Raw genomic sequence first — 23,025 nt, 5'->3', positions numbered from 1 at the left:
GTCTTATGGACCTTGTGTTTTTATATCCAGGTATGCTTTTACTGCATTAGCAGTGTGTTCGAGGTCATTGTTATGACCAATTATCTGAAAAGAATATAGAAATGGGCGGTTTCTTAAAACCTTTTGCACTATACTGCATATTATATATAAATACAATACCCATCTTCTTCCGCTTATCTGGGGGCAGCAGACCTAAGCAGAGAAGCCCAGCTCTCCCAAGCAACCTCCTCCAGCTTGTCTGGGGGAGCACCAAGGCATTCCCAGGCCAGTCTAGAGATATAATCTCTGCAGCATGTCCTGGGTCTGCCCCGGGGCCTCCTCCCGGTGGGACATGCCCAGAACCCCTCACCCAGGAGGTGTCCTTATCAGATGCCCGAACCACCTCAACTGGCTCCTTTCGATGTGGAGGAGCAGCGGCTCTACTCTGAGCCCCTCCTGGATGGCTGAACTCCTTCCCCCATCTCTAAGGGAGAGGCCAGGCACCTTTCGGAGGGAGCCCATTTCCACTCAGAAAGCAGCGGCGGAAATACAAAACCCTTTAGGTTAAAAAAAATAACTAAATCCTTATCCACTCTTTAATTTAAAAATGATTTTATTTATTAATACAGTGGTATACTTAAAATTGTGTTGCAGAGGAGAAAAAAAAAAAGTCAGCCACAAGTGAAGAGCTAATATCCAATAAAGCCGTGTTATATCTAAAAGTAAAACAGTACTGGTGTGCCATACGTAATATATTGTCTATTAGTACAAAAATACATTTAAGGGCACACAATATAGCATCCAGTATCAGAAATCAGTGAGAGGGACACTTTGAGAGCACACCCTTCCAAATGAAGATGTTTTAAATGCATCTGAGCCACAAAGACTTTCCTTAACCCTACGTGGACAAAGTAATAAAAATAGAAATAAAATTAAAAAAAAGACGACCTTTTTGAGACCGTAAAATAGCGGTGGCAACATATCGGTAGAAAAGGTGTGATGTATTATTGTTAGGTTACAATTCAAAGGCTTGAAGGTATGCCCATAATACAAAGATAACCACTTTCACTTCCTTCTGCTTTTTTAAAACATGTTTTCTCTAAGTTTTATACAAAAAAGAAAGACATACAAAAAGTTCATTTACAACAAAAGAGAAACAAGGCAATATGCTAGCTTTATTTACAGCCACTTCTTCTCAGATGGTTTTTTGTTTTTAAGCAATGCATAGCAGATAAAAGAAGAGCATACCTTTGTTATCTTTTATCAACCGTTTCTGCGTGTGCTAAACCCAAGTTTATTTATACAGAGGGTTCACAAAAAATGGCAAAACAAATGACATTATACCATAATTTATCATAACTTAGTTTTTTTTTTTTTTCTTAATGAAAAGTGAATAATCTGCAGATAAGGCATCACTGCTTATTTGTGTGAGTGCAAAGAGTGCACAGAGAAAGGAAAGATATTAAGTAGATGTGAGGAAGGAACCGAGGAGGCTACTGGACCTGAGTAAAGAACATGCATAGATCTCCCTCAGGCTGGAAGGAGAGAGGTGGTGCTCAGTAAGAGAGGAAGTTACAAAAGGTAAGAAAAGGAAGAACAGAGTGAGAAGTGTAGGAAGAACGTCTCTAAAAATGTGCTGCTGCTTCTTGGGTTCATGTCTTGCCACCTCCTTAAACCAACTGTATCAAACCTTCAGTAAGATTCCTTCAATGTGGAAGGGGGGAAAAAACAAACAAATAATTCAGTCCCCTGCACTGAAAAACAACAAGATGTCGACTGGCAATCGAATTTGAGTCCAATTTGAAGTAAATATATATATATATACTGTAGGCATATATAGCATAAATACACTGACACAGATTTTTTCAAGCATGTATGCTGCCTCAAAAGCCATACATCCATCTGTACTTTTGTAAAAAAAAAAAAAGAAAAATTACATTAAACATTGCTTTATATATAAGTGTCAATCGTCAGTGACGTGGGTCATGCGTCATTTTACATCAAAACTTTGAAATTGAGTTTAAAGAACAGCTCGTAGCGATCATTGGTGTCTCTCCTTCGTCCAGCACTGTCTGGGTCTTCTTCATGCTCTATTATCCCGTGTGTTTTGTTTGCTTGGAGTGCGTCTGTCAGTGTGTGTGTAGTGGTATACGTGTGTGTTTGCGTGCGTGCCCATCGTCTTCATTTCATCCGCCATTCTTCCACATTCGGTAACATCACACCTGCTGTCTCTTCTTTAAAAGTGGTCAATGAGCACAGAGACACAGTTGGCTCCCACCAGGTAGTTGGGGTCTCCGGTGAGAGACTTGTTCTGCCAGCTTTTTGGATCACCTGAGGACAGACAGATGGGGGGTTGATATTAGCTGCTTTTTTTTTAATGTAAAAATTCACACCCAAACCTCTCTTTAAAAGTCGTGAACTCGGGCTTTCATTTTAAAAGAGCCCTGCCTGCACAAGTTAATGATATTCATGGTTTGTGAGCCACGTTATGTGAATGTTTAAAGCCCGTATCCGAGGCGGAGGAGCGCGAGAGACTAGTAAAACCTCTTTGGTGTTTTTATTGAATGTCCCCAGCCTCTTGTTGACTGCAAATTAAACCTTGGTCACTGTGAGGTCTGAGTGTAATTGCAATTATAAACATGCGTATCTGTGCCAAGAGGAATCAAAGGAGGCAGAGCGAGCTCAGCAGAGGTCCATCAATACAGGACTGACCACAGTGCATGTCACAGTGTGTGTGCAGCCTCTTCACTGTTACAGCCATACTTTAAAAGCTTCTTCTTAAAAGAGAAACGCTCCACTTTAGATCTGTGTCAGACAGTCTGTGTCTGACATGAAAATACTAACTGGTGGACATCTCTCTCCATCCCCTGGTGCATACGTGGACTTGCTGCTGGCTGAACTAAACTTAGCCCAAAAAAGTAGGAACATTTGTTTGGTTGATAATTTCTTTGTTGTAATGATGCTTCTTGGCGTTAAACTCTTACACCATTGGAAAGCTGTTTTATTTCCCCTTAAATGTTGACTCGTTTATAAGGAAAATGCTTTTGTTGGTTGAGCAGCAGAGTTGAGTGGTGCAGTGTTGTCGTTTACTGTATTCTGAAGAAACAAGACATGTTGTCAATTAACAAACAGGGACCTCGGCAGCATGTGGAAGAACCTTAAATAGCCATGACAGCTTGGCTCCTCCTCCTCATGCTGGTCACCAAGTTGTGGTTGTGTTGGTCACAGAATAAGCTGTTTGGCATTGGCAGAGAAGATCTGGCAACGCAGACACTCAACTCTGCTGCTCAACCCACATTTTTCTTTCAAATGTGGCACTAATCAAGAGAAAATAAACAGGCTTTCCAACGGTATAAAATTCAATGCCAAGAAGCATCGTTACAACAAAGAAACAATCGATCAAACGCAAATTTCCGTACTTTTTGTGCCACGTTTAGCTGTCATGTCACACAGTAGAAATGAGATGTCAGGTGAGCACCGTGAAGCTTTCCAGGATGATGTGAAAACAGCTTTCTAGTGTCAAACTGCACATTAATCTCCATAGGGATGTTCTTACATCCAAAAGAAGCAGAAATGAGGAAAAACACATATTTTGTATAGAAGAAGGGGAGGGCTTAATCTAAAGACTCGGCGCCAGGGAAGAGATTAAAGCGAAGATAACCACGTCTTCTGCTCAGGTAAATTAAAAGCACCACTTATAACTCAGATGAAAGCCTTAATTGAAAGTTTGTTTACTGTGGGCAGGCTGTGGCTCTGAAGGTATAGCACGATGCAACTAATTCCCAGTGGTCAGACCAGCACTTACATGGCCGCTCACTGTCACAGACGTGCGAGCTATAGTTCAAGCGGCTGTGTGTAAAGTGCTCTGATTAACAGCACCGACTGAGGCGCAGGTGTAGAGCTTATATGTGCAGAGTCGACACCTGTTTGCCTTTTTTCTGAGAGCTGTTAACGCGCCTCACCAACATTTATCTTTCCTTTTTAGTCCAAACAGAACACAAAAACGTTCATTTCGATGAACTCATTGGCCGCTTGTCGGCTCTGCACTCGAGCTGACTGCTTATGTGCTCGACATAAGCACAAAACAAGCTTTCAATTCTGTCCTTCAGTCATCGCCATGTTCTTTCACACGCGCTTCACAGAGCGCCTGTAGCTTAGACACTAATAAAGTCTGTCTGCAAGTAATTCTTGATGTTCATGATAATTGCAATACATTAAATTTTATCCTACGGAAGGCAGAGAGCCAAAATGCCTACCTTTAAAACTTCAAATAAAAAACTGCATTTGAGTTATGAGTTCCGGGCTTTCGCCTCCTTCCTTTGATGCCAGTATGTGACCTTACAAGAATAGCTGCCAACTTTCTTCCAATGTGGAAGTCACAAATCTCATATCCATTTGTCAGAAACTATTTTGTGGCGGCGTATGTATGATAAAGCAGTTAAAAAAAATCTGCTTTAAATTGCATAGAATAGAAAATATCAACCGAAAGTGACACCTGAGAGCAGAAATCTGACATTTTACTTACAGATGACAAAAGAATCCCTGTCAAAACAGTCAATTAAGTTTCTGTTAATCACTCATTTCACCCTCACTGTATCCTTAATAAACATATATTAACAAATACATTACAGGTGTATCCTAAAATGTGTGAAAGGAGGTCCCCGTTTTGTTTGTAATGAGCAAGAACTACAAACAAAACAGTCGCTTATCAAAGTACAGCATCGTAGCTTCATCTCACTCTCTGGTCACTGATGGGATCAACCCTTCAAATATACTACGATGCCAAACTTCTGCTTTTTATTAGAAACAACAAACAAATTCTTCTACAGAGCAAAACTGCATCACACTGGCTGTAACGTAAGTATTTAAACACAGCAGAGATAAAGGGCGCAACAAGAAGCAGAGACTTGCAAACGGGTGAAAAAAATGAAAAAGAAAAAAGGAGAGAAGCACAAAGCAAAGTGCGAAGAAAACCACAGAAGGGTACAGGAGGAGGCCGGAGAGTGGCCTTGCTTTACAATAAGAGGATTACGACGCAGCCCGATAATCCGCCCACAATTCAGCAGGACAACAGAGTGAGCTGACATCTCATTCAGCCTTCCATGTCTCATCCTTAAAATGAGGCTAATTAACAGCTAATCCTGACCACTGCCAAAATGACCACTGTTTTTGAAGATGGGCTATGGGAAGGACAGTTTGAAGAAAAGGCTAATTTAGCTGCTTCCCTCATATGTGTTCAGCTCTCATTTTTCTTTGTATACAGATGTTTAACCCGGGTTCGAATTCTGGGTCTTTCTTGGTTTGCTCAGTTACGTTATAGATTAAATGAAAACCAGTTTGAAGAGGTTTGTTTTGTCTACAGTACAGTACAAATATAGAATTTAGCATTCAGAAATAATCTCCTTTGTGGTTTTACTTGTACTTTGACACTGTAGTGTATATCCTGCTTTATACAACTCAAATATGAAAAGATAAGGACCTGCAGCGACACATTTGAACTAAACTAAGTCCTGCGTCACACTGCAGGCCCTCTAATTCTGCAGTCTGCGTATGTTTAACTTGTAATTGTAGCTAAATTTATTGGAGCTATGTAGCAGAGTGACACTAGCTATAAACTGATAAGAGTGCCGAACTCTTCCAGTAAGTCTGGAAGAGTTCTTAGCATGAAAATTCAATTTCTCACCACCTGAAAGCTGCCTTCAAATAGGAACACTTTGAAAAATGAGAGCTAAATTTAGAAAGCTACAGCCTGACATCATAGCAACATGTCTGTGTTTTTTTAATTTTTATGCAGGATAATGACATAAGTTATCGTTTATGACAGCGTCCCAGTTTCCAGAAGATCTGTGAAAGCTGTTTGTTCTTCAGGTCGGGATTGGGCGGCTATGTGAAAAATATGAATCTGAGCACAGAAGCATGCATTACAGAGTAATTACACCTGATGAAGTTCAATTATAGTGCAGCCAAGAATCCAGTGCATGCATGTTAAATGGAAAAGAAAAAATGAGAGGAGCTTGTTAAGATGATTGAGAGGAAGCAAGAGGGAAATGCTGAAGTTTCAGCATGTGAAATGAATAAACCAGTGGTACAGTGTAAGAGACTGTGGGTTAGTCAGTAAAAATACAGGAAATGAATAGACTTGAAGCCAGAATTATGAAATAAGGTGGATTTTCCCCCCTACATTGATTCTCAAACATCGTGTCATACATCATCTGGTTGATTCTCTTTGAGAGTTGGATGTTTGATAAAGAGAAGAATCAAAACTAGGGGTAAAAGCTGATTAAAAACAGTGACCCCAAAACCCTCAGTTTGTCACACAGCCAGCCCAAACGACCCCAGAAGAACAGAGAGAGCACAGCATACCCGACGAGGAGTCGGAGGATTTTAGAGCAAAAGACCAACCATCAGGGGTCATTGACGCACAGTGAGGTAAGCGTAGCTCCACAGGCTTCAGGAACTTTAGGCCGTGAGGTCCACACATCACCAGAGGGCTGAGCAGAGTCTCTCCTGCAAATACAAACACACAGCGGGGTTAAACATTCTGTCACAAACCCACACAGGTATAAAATGTCCTTTTAGCCTAAAGCTTTTGTTGGCTTTTTGCTTCTAGGCATATGAGATTATTTGGATTGGGTTTCATGACAATCTATATAATAAAACAATTTATTGAATCATCATTTTGTTTTGAGATGAAACTGAACTAATAAATGCTCATTTACGTATTTCATCCACCCAACAGCCATTCAATCAATGCAACACCCAAGCAATAGCATCAAATAAGGGATCAGAATCTTTTAATGATCCTGGCCAATCAGCTGAATGCTGCGTTTGTGGCGATTCAAACAGGAAAGCTGCAGAGTGCCATCTGGTGGACAAACTGTGCACAATCAGCACTCATAACATGGTTGAAGGGGGTTTCTCCCGTCTCTTCTTTACTTTAACTAAATGCCAATACTGACAGATCGACAAAATAGTCACCAATAATATCGACCTGCCAATAAATTGGTGAGACTCTAACAACGTGGATGATAATGGCTGCAACAAAGGGATAAAAATCTTTGTGACAGCAGGAGAACCAGCTGTAGACATTTTCAGCAGTCTTCCTTTTTCACACGTAGCATCGGCAGAAAATTGTGGCTTTTATGTTATACTAGTTCTAATAACATATTTTACTCCAACTTCTTCATTTGCTACTGAAACAGCACCAGCATCACTGCCTTTTAAAACAAAACTGATTACAATATTTGGCTCTGATTATTCTCTACCAGCTCCTGAGGGAATTATCTGTCTGCTTAGCTGCTGAATTCTTCTCCATGTTCACCACTAAGTCACCGTCTGCCAGCAGTTTGAGGCTGAGCAGGTAGCGTGCAATGGGTTTTTAGAGATGGTTCACTAAAAACAGCTGCCTGCTGAGTGAAGTCTCACTGTAAAGCTAAAAGCAGCTGCAGTTTCAGATTCTCTGAATGTGCATCACTAAAACATGAACCATTCTACGCTGTCACATATTTCCACATAATCACTGGTCACACTGATCTAAGAATATAAAGTCTGCCTCTACCATCCAGTCAACCTGCAGAGCTTACATCCATTTCTGTCCAGAATCATATAAATAATGGAGTTAAGACCTTGAGACAATTTCATAAAACTAAGGTATCTATTGATTTGTGTGGTTACAGTGGATTACTGTGTTACAAGGACTGATCTAAAGCTTCATTACATGGTGGAATGGGATCTTCTTAAACTCAAAAAGCAGTGACATACTCCACAGGAATGAAAGCTTCACCGCTTCATTTTTTTCGTCAATGGGGAGGGCAATAAAGAAACTACCCTACCATTCAATTCAATAAAAAAAAAAAAACTGGACTGGACTCATAACAGCCTCATCAAGGAGAGACAGAACAGACTGTTCTTTCAGAGGATACTCAGAATCATTCCTTTTGTTAGGGCGTTGATCAGTAAGATGGATATATGGCGGTACATGTGGACAGCACTTATGGACAGCAGAAGAACAAAAAGCCTCCAAAACAAAAACAAAAATACATTTTGTTTTCTTTCTTCCTCCATTTTTTTTAACATCTTACCTTTCTCCTTGTCGAGTGGCGGCAGAATGCTGTTGTCTCGACAGACCTTGAAGTAAATCTCTTGCTCCACGCCGTCGGGGATGGCACCCTGCGGGATAATGATGCTGACACCTGTCTCGATGGAGCTCAGAACGCCACCGTTAGAGTTGAAGATACCACGAGCTGTTGCCACCACAGTGTGACCTTCGTCTTCATCTTCATCATCCTCTAGGGCACTGGGGCTGGGAGACAAACGGCTTTAGTGTCACACTGTTATATTTAATAATAAACCTTTACCTTTAAATTTACTCAGACATAGCTTCCTACCTCACAGGGATGGCCTTGGGCATGGCGTTTACGTTGTTCTGCTGGTATTTGGATCGGGGGTCCGTTGTGCGTGTGAAAGTGTCCAGGCCACTGTCTTGGTCTGTGTTATGGGGCTGTGGGGGTACCTGAGGCTTTACCGGGCTCGAGCTCTGTTACAGATGCAAGAGGTTTAAATGGGACACTTTATTCATTTAAACATTTTAGAAATTTTAGCATATGCCACCAACATTTCAGAAAAACCTGTTGGTCATTAAATTTGAAAAAACACTGGAAACTTTTCTTTACGTTTTAAAAAACTGTATTACCCTGTTCATGATTTTAATGTGACACGAAGGCTGACAGCCGAGGTTACATTAAGAGCGCCATTTGACTTTGATTCAAACACACATTGATTTTAAAGCTTGCAACCTCCCCTGCACCATCATATATTTGACTCTGTGAGACCTCGGGCCAAAATCGGTTTACCTTGGGAGCACTCTCAGGCTTGTCATTGGACAGGAGGTTGTGGTTGAATTTAGGACTGTCGAACTTGCGCGAAAAAGGCTTGGCAGAGGTGGTGTAGGGCTTGGGCGCAAAGCGGTTGTAGGTGGATGTGGGCAAACCCCCAGTGCTAGTGACCGTCTTTGGAGGCTGTTCACTGGTGCCATTGACTGGAGACTTCTCAGGGAAACTCTTGTGAGGAAGAAAGTTGGTCTGGACCGTGTCCTCTCGAGCAGGAGGCTTGGCTGTAGAAGAGCAACGCACATCAGCCAAAAAAAAGCTCTACAGTACAGAACACAAGTGTATTTCCCCTTTGATCGCGATCTTATATGAGATAAAAATCCTGACTACTGTCAATTTTACCATCAGGTGAGGGCTTGGGCAGTATGGCCGGTGGCACAGCTGGTGTCACTTGGGGAACTGGTTCATAATTTTTCTCCAGTGGACTTGGTTTCTCCACTGAGTCCATCCTACATCACAAAATGAAAAGCATAAGTTAGATAGAAATATAAAAAACATTAAGGAAAAGAAAAGAAAAAGACAAAAATATGGAAATAATAGGGAAAGTGAGAATCACCTGGGGAAGCTGTGGCTGGACTGTGCTTGTGGTTGGGGTTTATTGGAGCCAACCTGCAGTCTGTCAAAGTAAGACAACTGTTTCCTGTAGTAGTCCTCATCCTCATCAGGGTCATAATGGTTGGAGCGCACGATGTCATCGGATCCCTTGGACTGAGGCTTCTGAGGCTCTGGCCCTCTGCTGGTGTAACAACACAGTCCAGAAGGTAAAACACATGGCAGAAGTTAGAGCAAAGCAGATGAAAAGGAGTTTACAATACAGAGCCAAAATGAAACTGAGACATTTTGAACAGCAACTATAGGCTTACCTAAAGGTCTTCTCTTGATCCAGGTTGCTCAGAGAATTTGCTTTAGGGATTACTCCACCAGCTTTCAAGGGCAAATCTGCAGCCTGAAGCAGGAAAAGCAATGAAATTTATCAGAGGGATAAAACAAATGTTTTCTTCTTCTAAGCTGCTAATTTCCTAAAAGTTGAAAGTAACTTGAAGAATTGGAAATTCATATCATGCCAGTTTACCTTATTCCCAAATGAATCCCCGACATCTCTGGCTCGGTCCACGGACACAGAGCGTTTGTTCTCAAACATTTTGACCCTCGTCAGTACTGACTGAGGCCGCATGGCTGGATCTTCCTCCTGCTGCTCATCTCTTGCAGGTGCAGCTTTTGGAACATCAGCAGGTGAAGGTGAGGGAGTCTCGACTTTATGAAGGGTGGGGCTAGATTCGAAGTTCACTGGAGCAGGATCGTACTGCTGAGGTTTGTAGCCTTTCTGCTGCGATGCTGGTCCCTGGTTATAGGCCGGCCGCTGGGCAGCGGGTTCTGGTGAGCGGGCAGCTGAGGGGTATGTGCTCAGGTGAGAATTTGGGTCATAGTGCAATTCAGACGGCTGAGGAGGAGGCGGAAGATCATCGTAACGGACAGGTGCTGAAACTGTCGGTTTGCCGTAGCGAGGTCGTCCGTCAAATCCCTGCTGAGGTGGCGGCTCGTCGTAGCGCAGTGGAGGGGTGTAATGAGAGTCGGGGCCCTCGCCGTAAGGAGGACGGGGATCGTAGGCCTGGGTGTTGGCAGTAGAGAACGGCTGGTTGTAGGGGTTCCACGGTTGCTGGTCATAGTGAGGCACGCTGTTGTCATAGCTCTCATAGTTACGGTACTTTGGTTCCTGGTAGCCAGCGCCGACACCACTGCTGCTGATGTCATACCGACTGGGTGGGTGGTCGTAATCTCTGTACGGCTGCTCGTCAGGGTGATAACCCTGCTGAGGGTTGTACGTCACAGGCTTCATGCCGTGACCACCTCTGCCTATGTTGTCTGTGCTGTACGGATCCTTCTGAAACATCTACCGAAGAAATACACAACAAAAAAAGGAGGTTAACAACGTCACAGGTTCCAACATATACTGCAAAGATGTGAATTATGTGAAATGGAAAACTGGACACACGCAGACTAAAGAAAAAACAAATCTGCAAAATGAATTGCAGAAGACGAAACGAGAAGGGAAAGACCTGAAATAGAGAAACTGAGAGGGAGGAGTTACTAGTCAGATAATATATTAGATTTAACAGAAATTGCAGCACAGCCAAATACTCCAGCTTAAAAAAATAATTAAAAAAAAAAAAATCGCAATGTACCACAGAAACATTAACAGAGTTTAAAGAAAGAAAGAATAAAGTTTTTGAAATACGCAACAAAACAATGGGGTTCATTTTTCTCACCTTCACTAAAAAAATGAAAATAAAATTACAAAATTAAGCGCGTATAACGCTTAATTAAAACTCCTTTCACTAATTAGAAAAATTATTTCTGGTTGCTTCAGGCATGACGTGCCGATCTGTAGTAAACAAACGGGAACGAAAAAAATGTGACCCACTGTCTTGGTGCAGTCGCAAAACAACAAACAGTATTTAAGGACCGAAGCACAAACTCCTTTTACAGAAGCACATTTAAAAACCCTGACATTTAAGAAGTAACCATTAATTCTCCATCAACAGCTAAACACAGTTTCTGTTAAAGGTTATCATGGCCAAATGTTTTCTCCTCATAGATACATGCGGGACAGGAGGAAAATAAAGTTTCAGGAAAATGAATGGCTACTTTTACAAAGAAACAATCCATTCAGTCTGCACTGATAAACACAGCCCAAAGAGATCTGCTGCTATTGGTTAACAGAGGCAAACGCAATGTAGCCATGCAAAGAATATAAGCAACAGTCAGAGCTGCAGGATATCCACTGCTCTTCTACACGTAGGCCTATCAGCGCAGCCATCACCCTTCAAGCCCACTGTTGTTTACCAGCATCTGCACACACACATTTGCACCCCCACACCACACACACACACACACACACACACACACACACACACACACACACATCTGTCTCTTCTGGGCAGCACTGTGGTCAGCAGACATGCAGGGCAGAAGAAAAGAGAGGGAAGCGTGGCAGCAAGAGGAAGATAGGAGGACAGGCAGCAGTAGCAGCAGCACAGAAGTTCAGCCAGGTCAGACCGAGCTGAGCCGAGCCGAGCCGGGCCGGGTCACGGAGCATCCAGTGACGATCAGATGGATACCTTTGGTTCTGAACTGCCCAGTCCAGACTGTAGAGGTTCTGGCGAGATGCTCTGAGGTGCTACCTCAGGTGTGGGCCTTCTAAGTGAGCCAGCCTCTGGGATGGGGCTTGACTGGCTGTAGGGAGGTGCAGGAGACTCAGAGCTCAGAGCCCCTACAGTTTTTACAGTAACGTCGACAGCAGGGGGCATTGTCTCAGCCTTGGGCTCAGGCTGCTGGGAGATGCTAGGGACAGCAGCGGCCTCTGCTTTCTGTGAAGTGGTTCAAAAATGTTTAATAACATGCGCTGACACACTGTGGTGAAGTACAAGTGTTTCTACCTTCTCAGCCCCCCCTACAGTGGTCTGCTCTTTGTTTACCCCTACAGTTTACATTGATACAAACAGCCTATCACTCGCCGCCGTATTTAACAGTAGCTACAGATCAACCAATAGCAAGTGAGGGTTAGGAATTAGCAGCAGGACAAGTTTTCAAGGTTAGGTGATACTAACTCGAGTTTAATTCTATGGTTACAATACAGTAAGTCGTTTTCTCCCTTTTCATGTTCATTAACACATCATGAGACGACAAATGCTTAGACTGTAATATCACAACTACCAATAGAGTAGTGATAAATACATTTCACAGGTACACTGGATTAACACTGGCATTTCCAACATGCACATAATACTTTCTGGTGTCATATTGTCACAGTCCCAATCATAGGTAGAACAAAGGCAGGAAGTGCACATAGGTGAATACTGATACAGACACTTAGACAGACAGAAGTGGGATTTTTTGGCTCTTTTTTTCCCCTCACTCAGTGACATTAGTAATAGTCACACTAATAAGACAGCTTGTGGTAATACAGAGTGCAAGAGTAATAGTAAAGGTATGAAGTCTTCTCCTCTTCAAAATTAAAAAAAAAAAAAAAAAAAAAAAAACACACGCCCACAAATATCAGTCAAACACACACATAGAGGCAAATAGGTAAATAAATACTATAATAAATAAAGATATATATTTCTTTATAGTTGCGCATATATATATATATATATATATATATGTATTATGATAAATACCTGACCACAAAAGTTTTCACTTTCCCGTTGATATTGTTTTATAACAGTTAATAGATTAACTGCAAATACAAAAAAGTGACTTCAATAGCGCCTCCAGAAAACCCTTCTAACGCACACCGCGTCCTCCAGACAACAGGGGAGACGTACAGGTCTCAGAAACGCTACCTGCTGCGGCGCTGGTGCCTTGAAACCGGCCGGGTCGATGCGGTTCAGGGGGTCCGGCTGCACTGTGTGCGGGTAGCTGACATAGCCAGGGGGCTCTTGGATGACAGGCGGGTCCTCACGGACAGGCTCGGAGGACCGCGTGATGGCAGGCTCCGTGGGTGGACCCACGTCATCGTTCAGCGTTTCATCCAGCTCCTGGTCGGTGTAGGCTCCTCCCTCTGTGTCTGTGTCCTCATAATCGGAGGTGTGGCGGCTGTCGGTGCTGTACATGGAATACTCACTGCCTGGCGCCGACAGGTAGGAAAGGCGGTCGTCATGGATGTCCAGGTCATCGTCGCCAATTCCATCAGCCTGTGAAATAAAGAATACAATGAGAAGGGGACTGAGATAAGAGAAATCTCATCAATATCGTGTACGTGTGCGCATGTCTTACCTTGCCCTCTGAAACCCACACCAGCTGGTTCTGCTGCTGCTGGATTATTTCTTTCAGTGCTCCAAACCAACCATCGTTCATGTTGTTCAAGTTAATGGTTGCTGAAGGCAGAAAGAGGGAGGGGCAAAAATGAAACTCTATCCACTCACACAATTATTTAAAAAAAAACAAAAAAAAAAAAACCATTTGTATCACTTATTCCTAGAAATTAAGTTTTGCACGCTGGAGCAATATGACTCTGGACTAGAAACTAAACGACAGTCATTTTCTCCACTGGTGACCCAGTATGTATGCTGTTACAGATCAATAACCAGATAAACATCCTGATTTTAAAAAGAGGCACAGTTGCACAATAATGTTAAGAAAGATGATTTATGAGAAGAATGTGTGCTTAAGCCTGAATGGAAGCTGATGGCAACGCTCTCTCGGCCCGCTCGGTTTATCTTCAACAGATGCTCCTCAAACATGGTTAGAGCACATCCTTTGACAGGGAGACTGCACGCTGAGAAAGAGGCCTGGGGGCACACTTGTGAGGACTTTAACAGAACAGGGTCAGGCACAACAAGTGCGCTGTTGCGACAGCAGCCGGCACTGCAGCTCTCACTTGTCAACTGTGTGAAATTCGTCTTTGGTCCCTGTGAAATCTCCCACTTAAACCCTCCACCCCTCCCGCCCCGTGGATGAACCCTTTTATTCCTTCCACTGGACTCACTGGTGAAGAGGTGGTGGTTGTTCTTTCTTAACTTGAGGGCTCGATCATAAAGCTTTCTTGCGCTCTTCCTAGACTCGGGGCAGAGCCGTGTCCTCATGTTCTTGATGCCCTGCTTTGTGTCCGGGTTGAGAAACACCACAATTGGATACCACTGAGCGTAGTTCAGTCGGTCCACTGCATTCGGGGTTATATCCAGCACCGCATGCTTGTCCTTCAGGTACAGACAAAAAATAAAAACAAAAAACACGCTTTATAAATGTGATTATTTGCCATTTAAGGACTGAGTCTCCATAAAGTAGAATTTTGTGAACCATCTTTTCCACTATTCACAAACAGGCAATCTTGAGTTTAGCACATTACTTTGGGTAATGGATAATTTCCTTGAGTGAACACCAGATGGCAGCAGTGAGCTGAGCATGTTATTGGCTTTCCTTTCAATGTTTTTAAAAATCACCAAAACAAATGGGCAACAAAGACATTTTCTATCCACAATCCTCCATAATTTCAAATCAGTACAAGTGTATATTTCATTTCAACTCACTCGATCAATGATCTGCTTAATTGTGTGCAGGCGGATGATGCCAGAGCTCTTCTGGTCTGTTCCTGCATCCCTGGGTTCACTCTCTTTGGAAGACAAACGGACAGAGTCACTGCATCACATCAACAAAAGAGAACGACACCAAGAAACACAGGCTGTGCCCCAATTAGACATCTTTGTAGCGTGCAGTTGTCGACTCCCATAAATAGAGCAGTTAAATAGGGAATGACGATCTTCGTACAGGAGAGGACAAGTGTACGTTTATACAAACAGCTACGTAATAAAACACAAAATGAGGACAGCAGCCAACTCATGCAACGGTCATTACGGATTTTTGGGGAGGTTCGGGGAATGAAATCCAGCGTTAAAATGTGTGTGTGCAAGTGCATGTAGCAGTTTAAAACATGGTGCAGGAAATGTGTTACGTGAGGAACACTGACATTAAATAAGCACATACAATAGCAGGAGGGTCATTTGGGATTAATGAGACTGAGGTGCCATTGTAAGCCTAGAGGATTTAAGCAAGGATGTGAAGAGAGGTTTATAATTTAAACAAAGACAAGCAATTGCTTCCTGCCTAGAAATGCATAGAAAGGCTCAGAAGAGGGCAGTCAGCTCACCACAGGAGGCTTAATAGATAGCAAGGCCTCAAATACATCATAGAGCCCCATCTAGTAGCATCTAAGCTCTGCAATCATTGGCTGTAACTATCAAAAGGGTTTTATTAAAGGGCAAATAAACATAGCCATTCATGCACAGGTTCAAGCATATGCAGCGATGTTAAAAGTAAATGCTAAAATCAATAGTTCTTTTTCTGCCATTCTAAAAAGGCCAGTAAGTGAGACATCTATTCATTTTCAGTCACTAAATAAATCTGTTATTAAATCTGCAATGGGCGCATGCAGAGAAACAAGACACTGACAGTAGCTGTCAAAAGAACCACAAATGTATTGAAAACCTTCTTTGCACCACCAGTAAATTATGACAGTATTTTACATTTTCCTGCTTTCGATCGTCCACTTACTTGAATCCAATAATAAAGCAAAACGGCCTAAAAATAAACCTTAAAACTTGAGCAGTTTTCCTAATTGGCACTTCCATTTAAAAGCTTTTCGCCCATATTCAACAAGAGTGTTTGTACCTGAAAAAAAAAAGCTCAGACTTTAGACTGCTCTAAATACTCCAGTTCTTTTTTTTTTTTAATACTCTTGTTTCTGTATGTCAGTGAGAGAGGATATCCTCTCTCACTGACATGGCCATTTCAGGCACACAGCTCTGGCTGATGATGAACTGAGGGGCTCCACCAAGACACGCCGTGTAATAAAGAAGGAACTGTGAATCATGCAGAGCTACTTTGTTGGAGTCCAAGAAAAAGAAATATGTAGCTGGAAACAAGCATAGTAGGTCCACTTTGATTCTGTGTTTATGAGCCTCCCTTTAAACAGTCACTGTGGTGTAATTAATGGGCAAAAAGTGGGTGATGAAAGTACAAATATGCTTAGTCAAGTAAATCCTGATCTTCAGTCATACCTTTTACGATCATCAATACTGTTATGGTTATCGTTACTATGATTATTATCAGTATTTGCACATGAGGTTGTCAATGTGTTTTTCAAATACCAGCTCAGTCTCCACTGCATGTTAAACTGCACGGCTCGTCATGCAGCCTTGCTGTTGTCATTCAACATGAAACCTGCATTTAGACGGAGAATAGCACTCGATTTAATTCGAACAAAAAAATGTTGTTGTGTGCAGGAAGCACGCTTTTTGTCATTCACTTGCACATGCTAATCTCTTCTGCAACTTAGGACAAGAGAAGCTATCACGATGACACACAGGATCAGAGACGTCAATTGTGCAGACTCTGTAACAGCAAAAAGTTTATTCTCCACGTTTGAATTAAACAGAGACATGCACTACAAAGCTGCGAGTCAGTACAACATAATATTTCTTTTGTCTCGAGTCTCATGTGTCAAGTTTTGCAAGATTGTGCGTCACTGGCCGAAATGTAATAATAGAGTTACTCCCAAATGTGATGACAAAAGAAAATTAAATAAAGTGCTATTCCCTAATATGCATAAACCAGGCAATAGCTCTTTAAACATCTACAGAATAGGGAACTAGCCACCAAACACTAGTTTATAGATTATCTGCCATTCACTCAATTAAATAAAAGAAACAAAACTTGATGCACCAAGTCACATACTTTCCCCTCCTTGTTGCTGATGTGTTTCTGAAAAGAAAATACAGTTACACAAACATCACTGAGTTGTGCAAATGAACATCAACGACTGGAAACAGTTGTGTGGATGTGTCTGCTGAACATGTGTTTGGGTACATTGGTGCATGTGCGGCTCTGCACTTCAGGTAATTGAATTTCAACACCGAGTATTAAAATGAAAACCGCACATTAAAAGATGCTCGAAATTTCTACAAGTGAGAGGAGGTGGATGACGAGTGTTTAGCTCTGCTTGGAGTATCAAAGAGTGAAAGATAAACAGAGGAAATGGAAGACTGAAAGAGTGACAGGGGAAATAAACACAGCTTGACAAACCTGACTAACAGGCCTATTAAAAGAACAGGAAGTAGGTAGTAATAGGAGGAGGAGGTCATCTAGTAAAAAACAAATTCACTAGGCAAATGTTTTGTAAAGAAATCCAAACTGCGCCCTGTGAATAACGACTATTTTAATCCCCAACTTCTGATAATTATGTAAAATTAATTAAATTAAAACAACATTTTTATATATCCTTAATAAGGACCTTATTTATCTAAATAATCAGTGTGGATTTTTAAAGATGTCGCATACATAATAAGAACACAACAGTGACTTTAACATCTACTCGCTACTAATCATTCCTGTGAGAACTGCATGCTGAGATTTAAGCAGCTTTCAGCTTTGGCGTGTGTGATGGGTGATTACGGTCTCGATAAAACGGACAGAGAAACATGAGATATTAGACATGAGGGTACTTTGTTACTTACTGGCTAGCTCAAACACTTCGGGCGCCTCCCTGGCCAGTTTCTCTCGGGCCACGTCTGCGATCGGCCCAAAGATAACCACAGGTCTCAGGAACCCAGCTGTATCACAACAACATCACGTCACAGTCAGTTCTTGTAGACGTGTTCAATACATTTGGTGTAAAACCACACAGATTCAAGACCTTACATGGCCAGAGGAGAAAAGTGAAGCTACACCGTTAGTGCACTGACATAACTGGTACACGCCAAACTATCCAAGCTTTGCTTATACAAAAAGCCTACCTTTGTTTTGTGTACATGTATTTTTCATTGTTTACAAAGCAAATCCTAGTTAGCGCTACCTCACAAACCTAAAAATTTCTTAGTCCTACAGTAAAGAAGAAAGCATAATAAGGATGAAAGCCTCCCATTTTATTGCTATAACTGCCTTTGGCTTCTGTACTCTTACCTTCCCTCAGCACCACCCTCTCGTAGGCAGGGAACTTGGTCTGAACAGGCTGGGCTGACAGGTCCTCCCTGCTTTTCCGCAAATTCCTCTTGGAACTCCGCAGCCCTCTGAACCTCCAGAAGTCAGCTCTGTCACCCCCAGGCGTTTTAGGAAGGGTGTACTGCACACTGGATAGCTGCTCGGCTCTGGAAAGGGAAGAAAAGGTGTAAAAGTGTAAAACTTTACACTGACCAGAGAGACAAGTCACGGTAACATACTCCTACTGTAACTGCAACAATAATGTAGAGCACTGAATGCTAACTGGTTATCCAGTTATGATGGTCTTTATGGATTTGCCATCACATTAGAAGTTAAGCTGACCGGTGTCTGCGTCATTAAAAGCCCTGTTTGTACAGCTAACCAACCATCTGAGTTAAGCTGAGCAAGTCAGCAGGCCCAGGTCATCATTGGTGGGGCTGATATGATAATTTAATCATAAATTGTGATAAATGTGTGAAATACAGTAGATCATAAAATTAATTCTTCAGATTTATATTGCTTTAATTCCTCTACCTGCATTGTTAGCCCACTCATCAAATGCCAGAACCAACTGTATGTGTGCCATGAAACATCTTTTACCTATTCTTGTTGGGGATTATGCCTCTTTCCACTTCCTGGTGGTTCTTGCCGATACGGATAGCGAGCCAGGAGCCTAATTTGCCGTTATAGAGTGTGTCTACCACACGGAAAACCTCTCCCTTGTTAAAGCTCAGCCCATATGGTGACTCTTTTTCATATTCAAAATGCGTTCGAATGTAGAAGGAGTCGCCCACATCAGATTCCACTATCCTTCGATACACTGAAGCCAAAGCAGATAATAACACAGAGGATTAGTTTTGACGTACAATCTTTCATGTTTACAATACAAAACGCTACTCGACGCCATCATCCCTTACCATCCTTTTTCTTCTGAGCCAGAATAGTAACGTCATCTCCTTTTGGAAGATCGAGCAGAAAAAGCACAGCCTCTTCCCGGATGATGTTAGCAAAGTCCACATTGTTCACCTGCAGAGGCAGAAGAAATGAACTTAATGAACGACAAACAGCACAAGCCAACTCAAGGCTAATATTATTTTTAATAATGGCTGTTAAACGCTTATAAGAGCTGCTGAAAGCTACTGGATTTAAGTTTACTTGGTTACACAGTTGCCTCAGCAACTTTATTTGTTGACTACAACTCATCTGATTTCTTAGGGGATAAAAAGGAACAGAAGAAAGGAAAGCATTCCCCTTTTAACCGAGCAGCCACCCCCTCTTCTCCTGCTGCTGCCCTTAAAACAATAGCTACTGTTTATTGACTCTGCTTGAGGGGCAGCAGGGGAACCAGAAACACATGGACTGAGTCACTGAACCACAGAAAGACACCTTTATTCTTCTCAGAAACAGAAGGGCTTGACGTCTTTATCTCCAGCTAGCACACCATGACCGAGGGGAAACCACCAAAGATTGGAAACAATGTCCTGGAAGTCTCTAAGATCTGTTTGTACAGCAGGGAGAACACAGGCACAAAAGAGGTCTACAGTGTAGAGTGGGAGGAATAGAAGACACTGTTTGTTCATTAAGAGAAGAAGATACCAAAATGGTTTAATAGGTAAACAGTTTCTAAATGTTAGTCTCAATTCCCCCCAGCTTGTGCTAAATTGACAAGTTAAACTGTGTGGCTTCACAGCAGGTGTCTTGCTGCTGTATAAACATGTCAGAATAAATCCAACTCTGACATCAAGAGGGTTTCCATCATCTCATCCACAATGTTACTCTAGTGTTCAGTGAAACAGGCAGTCGACTGTTCCGAGGTCAGAATGCGAGAACGACCCCTATTGTGTCTTCACATTGGAAACAAGGGGAGTTTTGATATGAAGCAGGGCCTAAGAATGACTCACTGACTGATGGGTACATTGTACTTTATTCCCAAGGTCTCTGTGCAAAAGCAAATCTATTGTGGCCACGGATTACATAGTTTTGCTACATATTATCTAAGTTAGTGTTAGCCGCTATGGCTCGCCTATTTTAACAACACCAGATGTTCTTTTCACTCTCGAACATGTGACGTGACAAAAATAGCGACAGTTAGGACAAAAACATAAATGAAAAGAATATTTTATAATCATCTTACAAGCTACGTAATACCAAGACCGTACAGGGCAGTTACATGGCATGAAATGAAGAGATCTGTCTAATCTTTATCTTTTTTTTCTTTTGAACCAGTCAACTGCAGCAACACGTTCTCGCATCCGAAATCTAGTACAGTGCATAGACAAAATGTCAGGTTTCTTAAGCAAAAAAAATAGGGTTCTCCTAATTTATCAACACATCTTACCCTGAGAATCTGGTCTCCCTCTTCCAGCCCCTCCTTGGCTGCGGGGCTGTCTTCCAAAACTCCTGCCACAAAAATTCCCACATCGTTTCCGCCTGCTAACCTCAGACCGACACTCTCTCCCTTCTTGAACTTGACCAGCTTCATACTTGGTCTGCGGGAAAACACAGGTGGACACACAGAGTTAAGTAAAAAGATTAGCAATCATTCTAAGAGACACACAAAAAAACACGGCCAGTTATTCAAGCAAATATGACAGGTTATAACAACAGAGCCAAAGCAGAGTTTCTGCCTGAATCAGACCTACAATTTGAACAAGTGGCACGAAGCTTTATTCGTGTTTTGTTTTTTTTAATAAATTTTTTTTTTTTTTAAAAAGGACTCTCACACACTCGTAATATTTTATCTACAGAGTATATACACTGCACTCAATTTGGAAGACACCACATCAAGAATATTTACCTGAGAATGCTGTCATCATGTGCAGCACTGGGTACAGGGGCATCAGATGGGCTGACAGGCAGGTCCACGTCAGGCTGACCAGGCTGTGCATAAACTGGCTTTGGTTCTGGCACAAACACAAACACACTGTATGAATGAGACGGCCAAGTGGGAGATAAAGTGAAACCACCCTTAAAAATTAAAGCATCTGATGTTTTATATATTACATGTTACTTTTTGCCCAAACTGTCACGGTTACTTTAATACGTTGAACAGTACTTGTATTTAATTTGATGACCCCCCTATGAGCAACCACATGGTGATGACAGAGGGAGGGAAAACCTCCCTTTTAACAGGAAGGAAGAAATCTCAGACAGACGCCCGAACCTGGTTCTATCTGCTGTGATGGGAAAGAGAGGAACAAAGTAGACATATAATGCTGTGTGTGCCCTTCGTGTTGACGTTCTGCAGAACAACCCCTCCTATTTACGCTAAGGGCGGCACTTGACATGTTTCATATGATGTGCCATGGCAGCAGTCTGTTTTCAGCTTCAGTTAATATCTGTCTGCCTTAAGACTTAAACTGTACTTCACTGCGTTAAAGGTTCCAACAGAGAGAACTATATAAGGTGGTGAAAGACACAAACACGAGAGAACACACTACTAACGCTAACGATAATGATGGTGGTGATAATGATGACGATGTCAGGCTTTTTTACCAGGCAGTGGGGGTAACTGTTTGTCATCTCTGGAGCTAGCTTGGTCACTGGCCTGTGACAGGACATCATCAGAGTTTTTGACTGGTGTGGACATGGACCCCGGTTTGGATATGCGATCCTCATCTCGACTTCGATGACTGAAATGAAAAAAATGAATAAATAAATAATTATAATAAAAATGTGAATTTAGTACTCATGGACAATTAAAACTATAAGCAGGAGAATTTAAAGGCAGCAGTTTTGACATGTTAATGAATTTCTTAAATTACAGTAACATTGTTTGTTTTTTTTCTTTTATACTAGTGTGTTTAAGAATGACTTCATGTTTTGACTGGTGGTAGTTTCATCCTGTGCTGAGATTACCAGGAAGACACACACACACACACACACACGCACGCACGCACGCACGCACGCACGCACGCACACACACTCTAAATGAACCTAGAAGGAAATAGCATGAACAGTAGATTACGTCATAAGGGCACGTGGACAAAAGTATTTAATGAATAGACAATAAGCAATTAAAACAAGGATGTGTGGCTCTGTCAAAAAGATCCCGCACATCTGCTAGTGATTCAAAGTTGTGTGGTCTTTGCAGTGAAGCATTTTCTTTCTTCCTTTTTCACATGGTCTGTGCAGTACGTAGGTGGCAAACCAGATTCCAAGAATATAAATTCACACTTTATAGACTACACAGGCAGGCACGAAGAGAGAACCGACTGAATCTCCCAGTGTAAACTCTTTAGTTGGGATACGTTTCAGTCCCGGTTCCTGTTTAACCTGGGTAAAATAAATAAGGGAAAACTGTGTGTGTGTGCAAGTCTAGCAAGTCATGTCCAAGAGGGTAGAAAGGCCTCTGCTGCTTAAAAACAATGGTTGAATTCCAATCTGATCACATGACTGACTGCTGGCTCAGTACTTGAGCTGTATTCAGAAGCTTTTTTACAAGAACATGAAGGTGCAGGCTGCACCGGCAGCTCAGACTACACAGCTCTGCTGATTCCTGCCCTTTCAGTTTAGCACTCATAGTACAAACCCCCCACAAAACAATAAAATAAAATGCACACTGCAGTCATTAATGCGCATACAACAATGAGGCATGCACATCCATACACACACAAATGACTGATGCATAAAGTAAGTGCAGCATGCGGCACTTATTTGCAATAGTTTCCACCACAGTTTGGCC

General features: G+C 42.1%; 1 protein-coding gene across 14 annotated transcripts in view; it reads right to left on the bottom strand.

The window, feature by feature from the left end:
* Positions 1-574: 574 nt before the first annotated feature.
* Positions 575-23,025, bottom strand: part of tjp1a (tight junction protein 1a) — a 104,707-nt gene continuing 82,256 nt past the window's right edge. For 4 of the 14 annotated variants that reach the window (XM_085270338.1, XM_085270427.1, XM_085270408.1 and 1 more), the window contains 22 exons: positions 21,837-21,973; positions 21,139-21,244; positions 20,680-20,830; positions 19,259-19,367; positions 18,942-19,161; positions 18,324-18,508; positions 17,879-17,974; positions 17,100-17,126; positions 14,897-14,979; positions 14,356-14,566; positions 13,644-13,744; positions 13,211-13,561; positions 11,987-12,235; positions 9,940-10,758; positions 9,731-9,813; positions 9,424-9,603; positions 9,210-9,316; positions 8,832-9,091; positions 8,367-8,515; positions 8,061-8,281; positions 6,343-6,486; positions 575-2,310 (listed from right to left, as the gene is read on the bottom strand). In XM_085270338.1, coding sequence (XP_085126464.1) covers positions 2,216-2,310; positions 6,343-6,486; positions 8,061-8,281; positions 8,367-8,515; positions 8,832-9,091; positions 9,210-9,316; positions 9,424-9,603; positions 9,731-9,813; positions 9,940-10,758; positions 11,987-12,235; positions 13,211-13,561; positions 13,644-13,744; positions 14,356-14,566; positions 14,897-14,979; positions 17,100-17,126; positions 17,879-17,974; positions 18,324-18,508; positions 18,942-19,161; positions 19,259-19,367; positions 20,680-20,830; positions 21,139-21,244; positions 21,837-21,973 — 4,084 coding nt within the window. In that variant the 3' untranslated portion in view covers positions 575-2,215. The remainder of the gene's footprint in view (positions 2,311-6,342; positions 6,487-8,060; positions 8,282-8,366; positions 8,516-8,831; positions 9,092-9,209; positions 9,317-9,423; positions 9,604-9,730; positions 9,814-9,939; positions 10,759-11,986; positions 12,236-13,210; positions 13,562-13,643; positions 13,745-14,355; positions 14,567-14,896; positions 14,980-17,099; positions 17,127-17,878; positions 17,975-18,323; positions 18,509-18,941; positions 19,162-19,258; positions 19,368-20,679; positions 20,831-21,138; positions 21,245-21,836; positions 21,974-23,025) is intronic. The other 10 variants (XM_085270347.1, XM_085270375.1, XM_085270384.1 and 7 more) reach the window with 10 other exon arrangements.

This window comes from Mchenga conophoros, linkage group LG1 (genome assembly GCF_057382185.1).
Source record: "Mchenga conophoros isolate Kocher_MC1m ecotype Shallow Benthic linkage group LG1, M_conophoros_male_GT1.1, whole genome shotgun sequence".
In the NCBI taxonomy this organism is placed as follows: domain Eukaryota; kingdom Metazoa; phylum Chordata; class Actinopteri; order Cichliformes; family Cichlidae; genus Mchenga; species Mchenga conophoros.
Note: the sequence above shows the minus strand (reverse complement) of the source record. Positions and strands in the feature narration are given on the sequence as shown.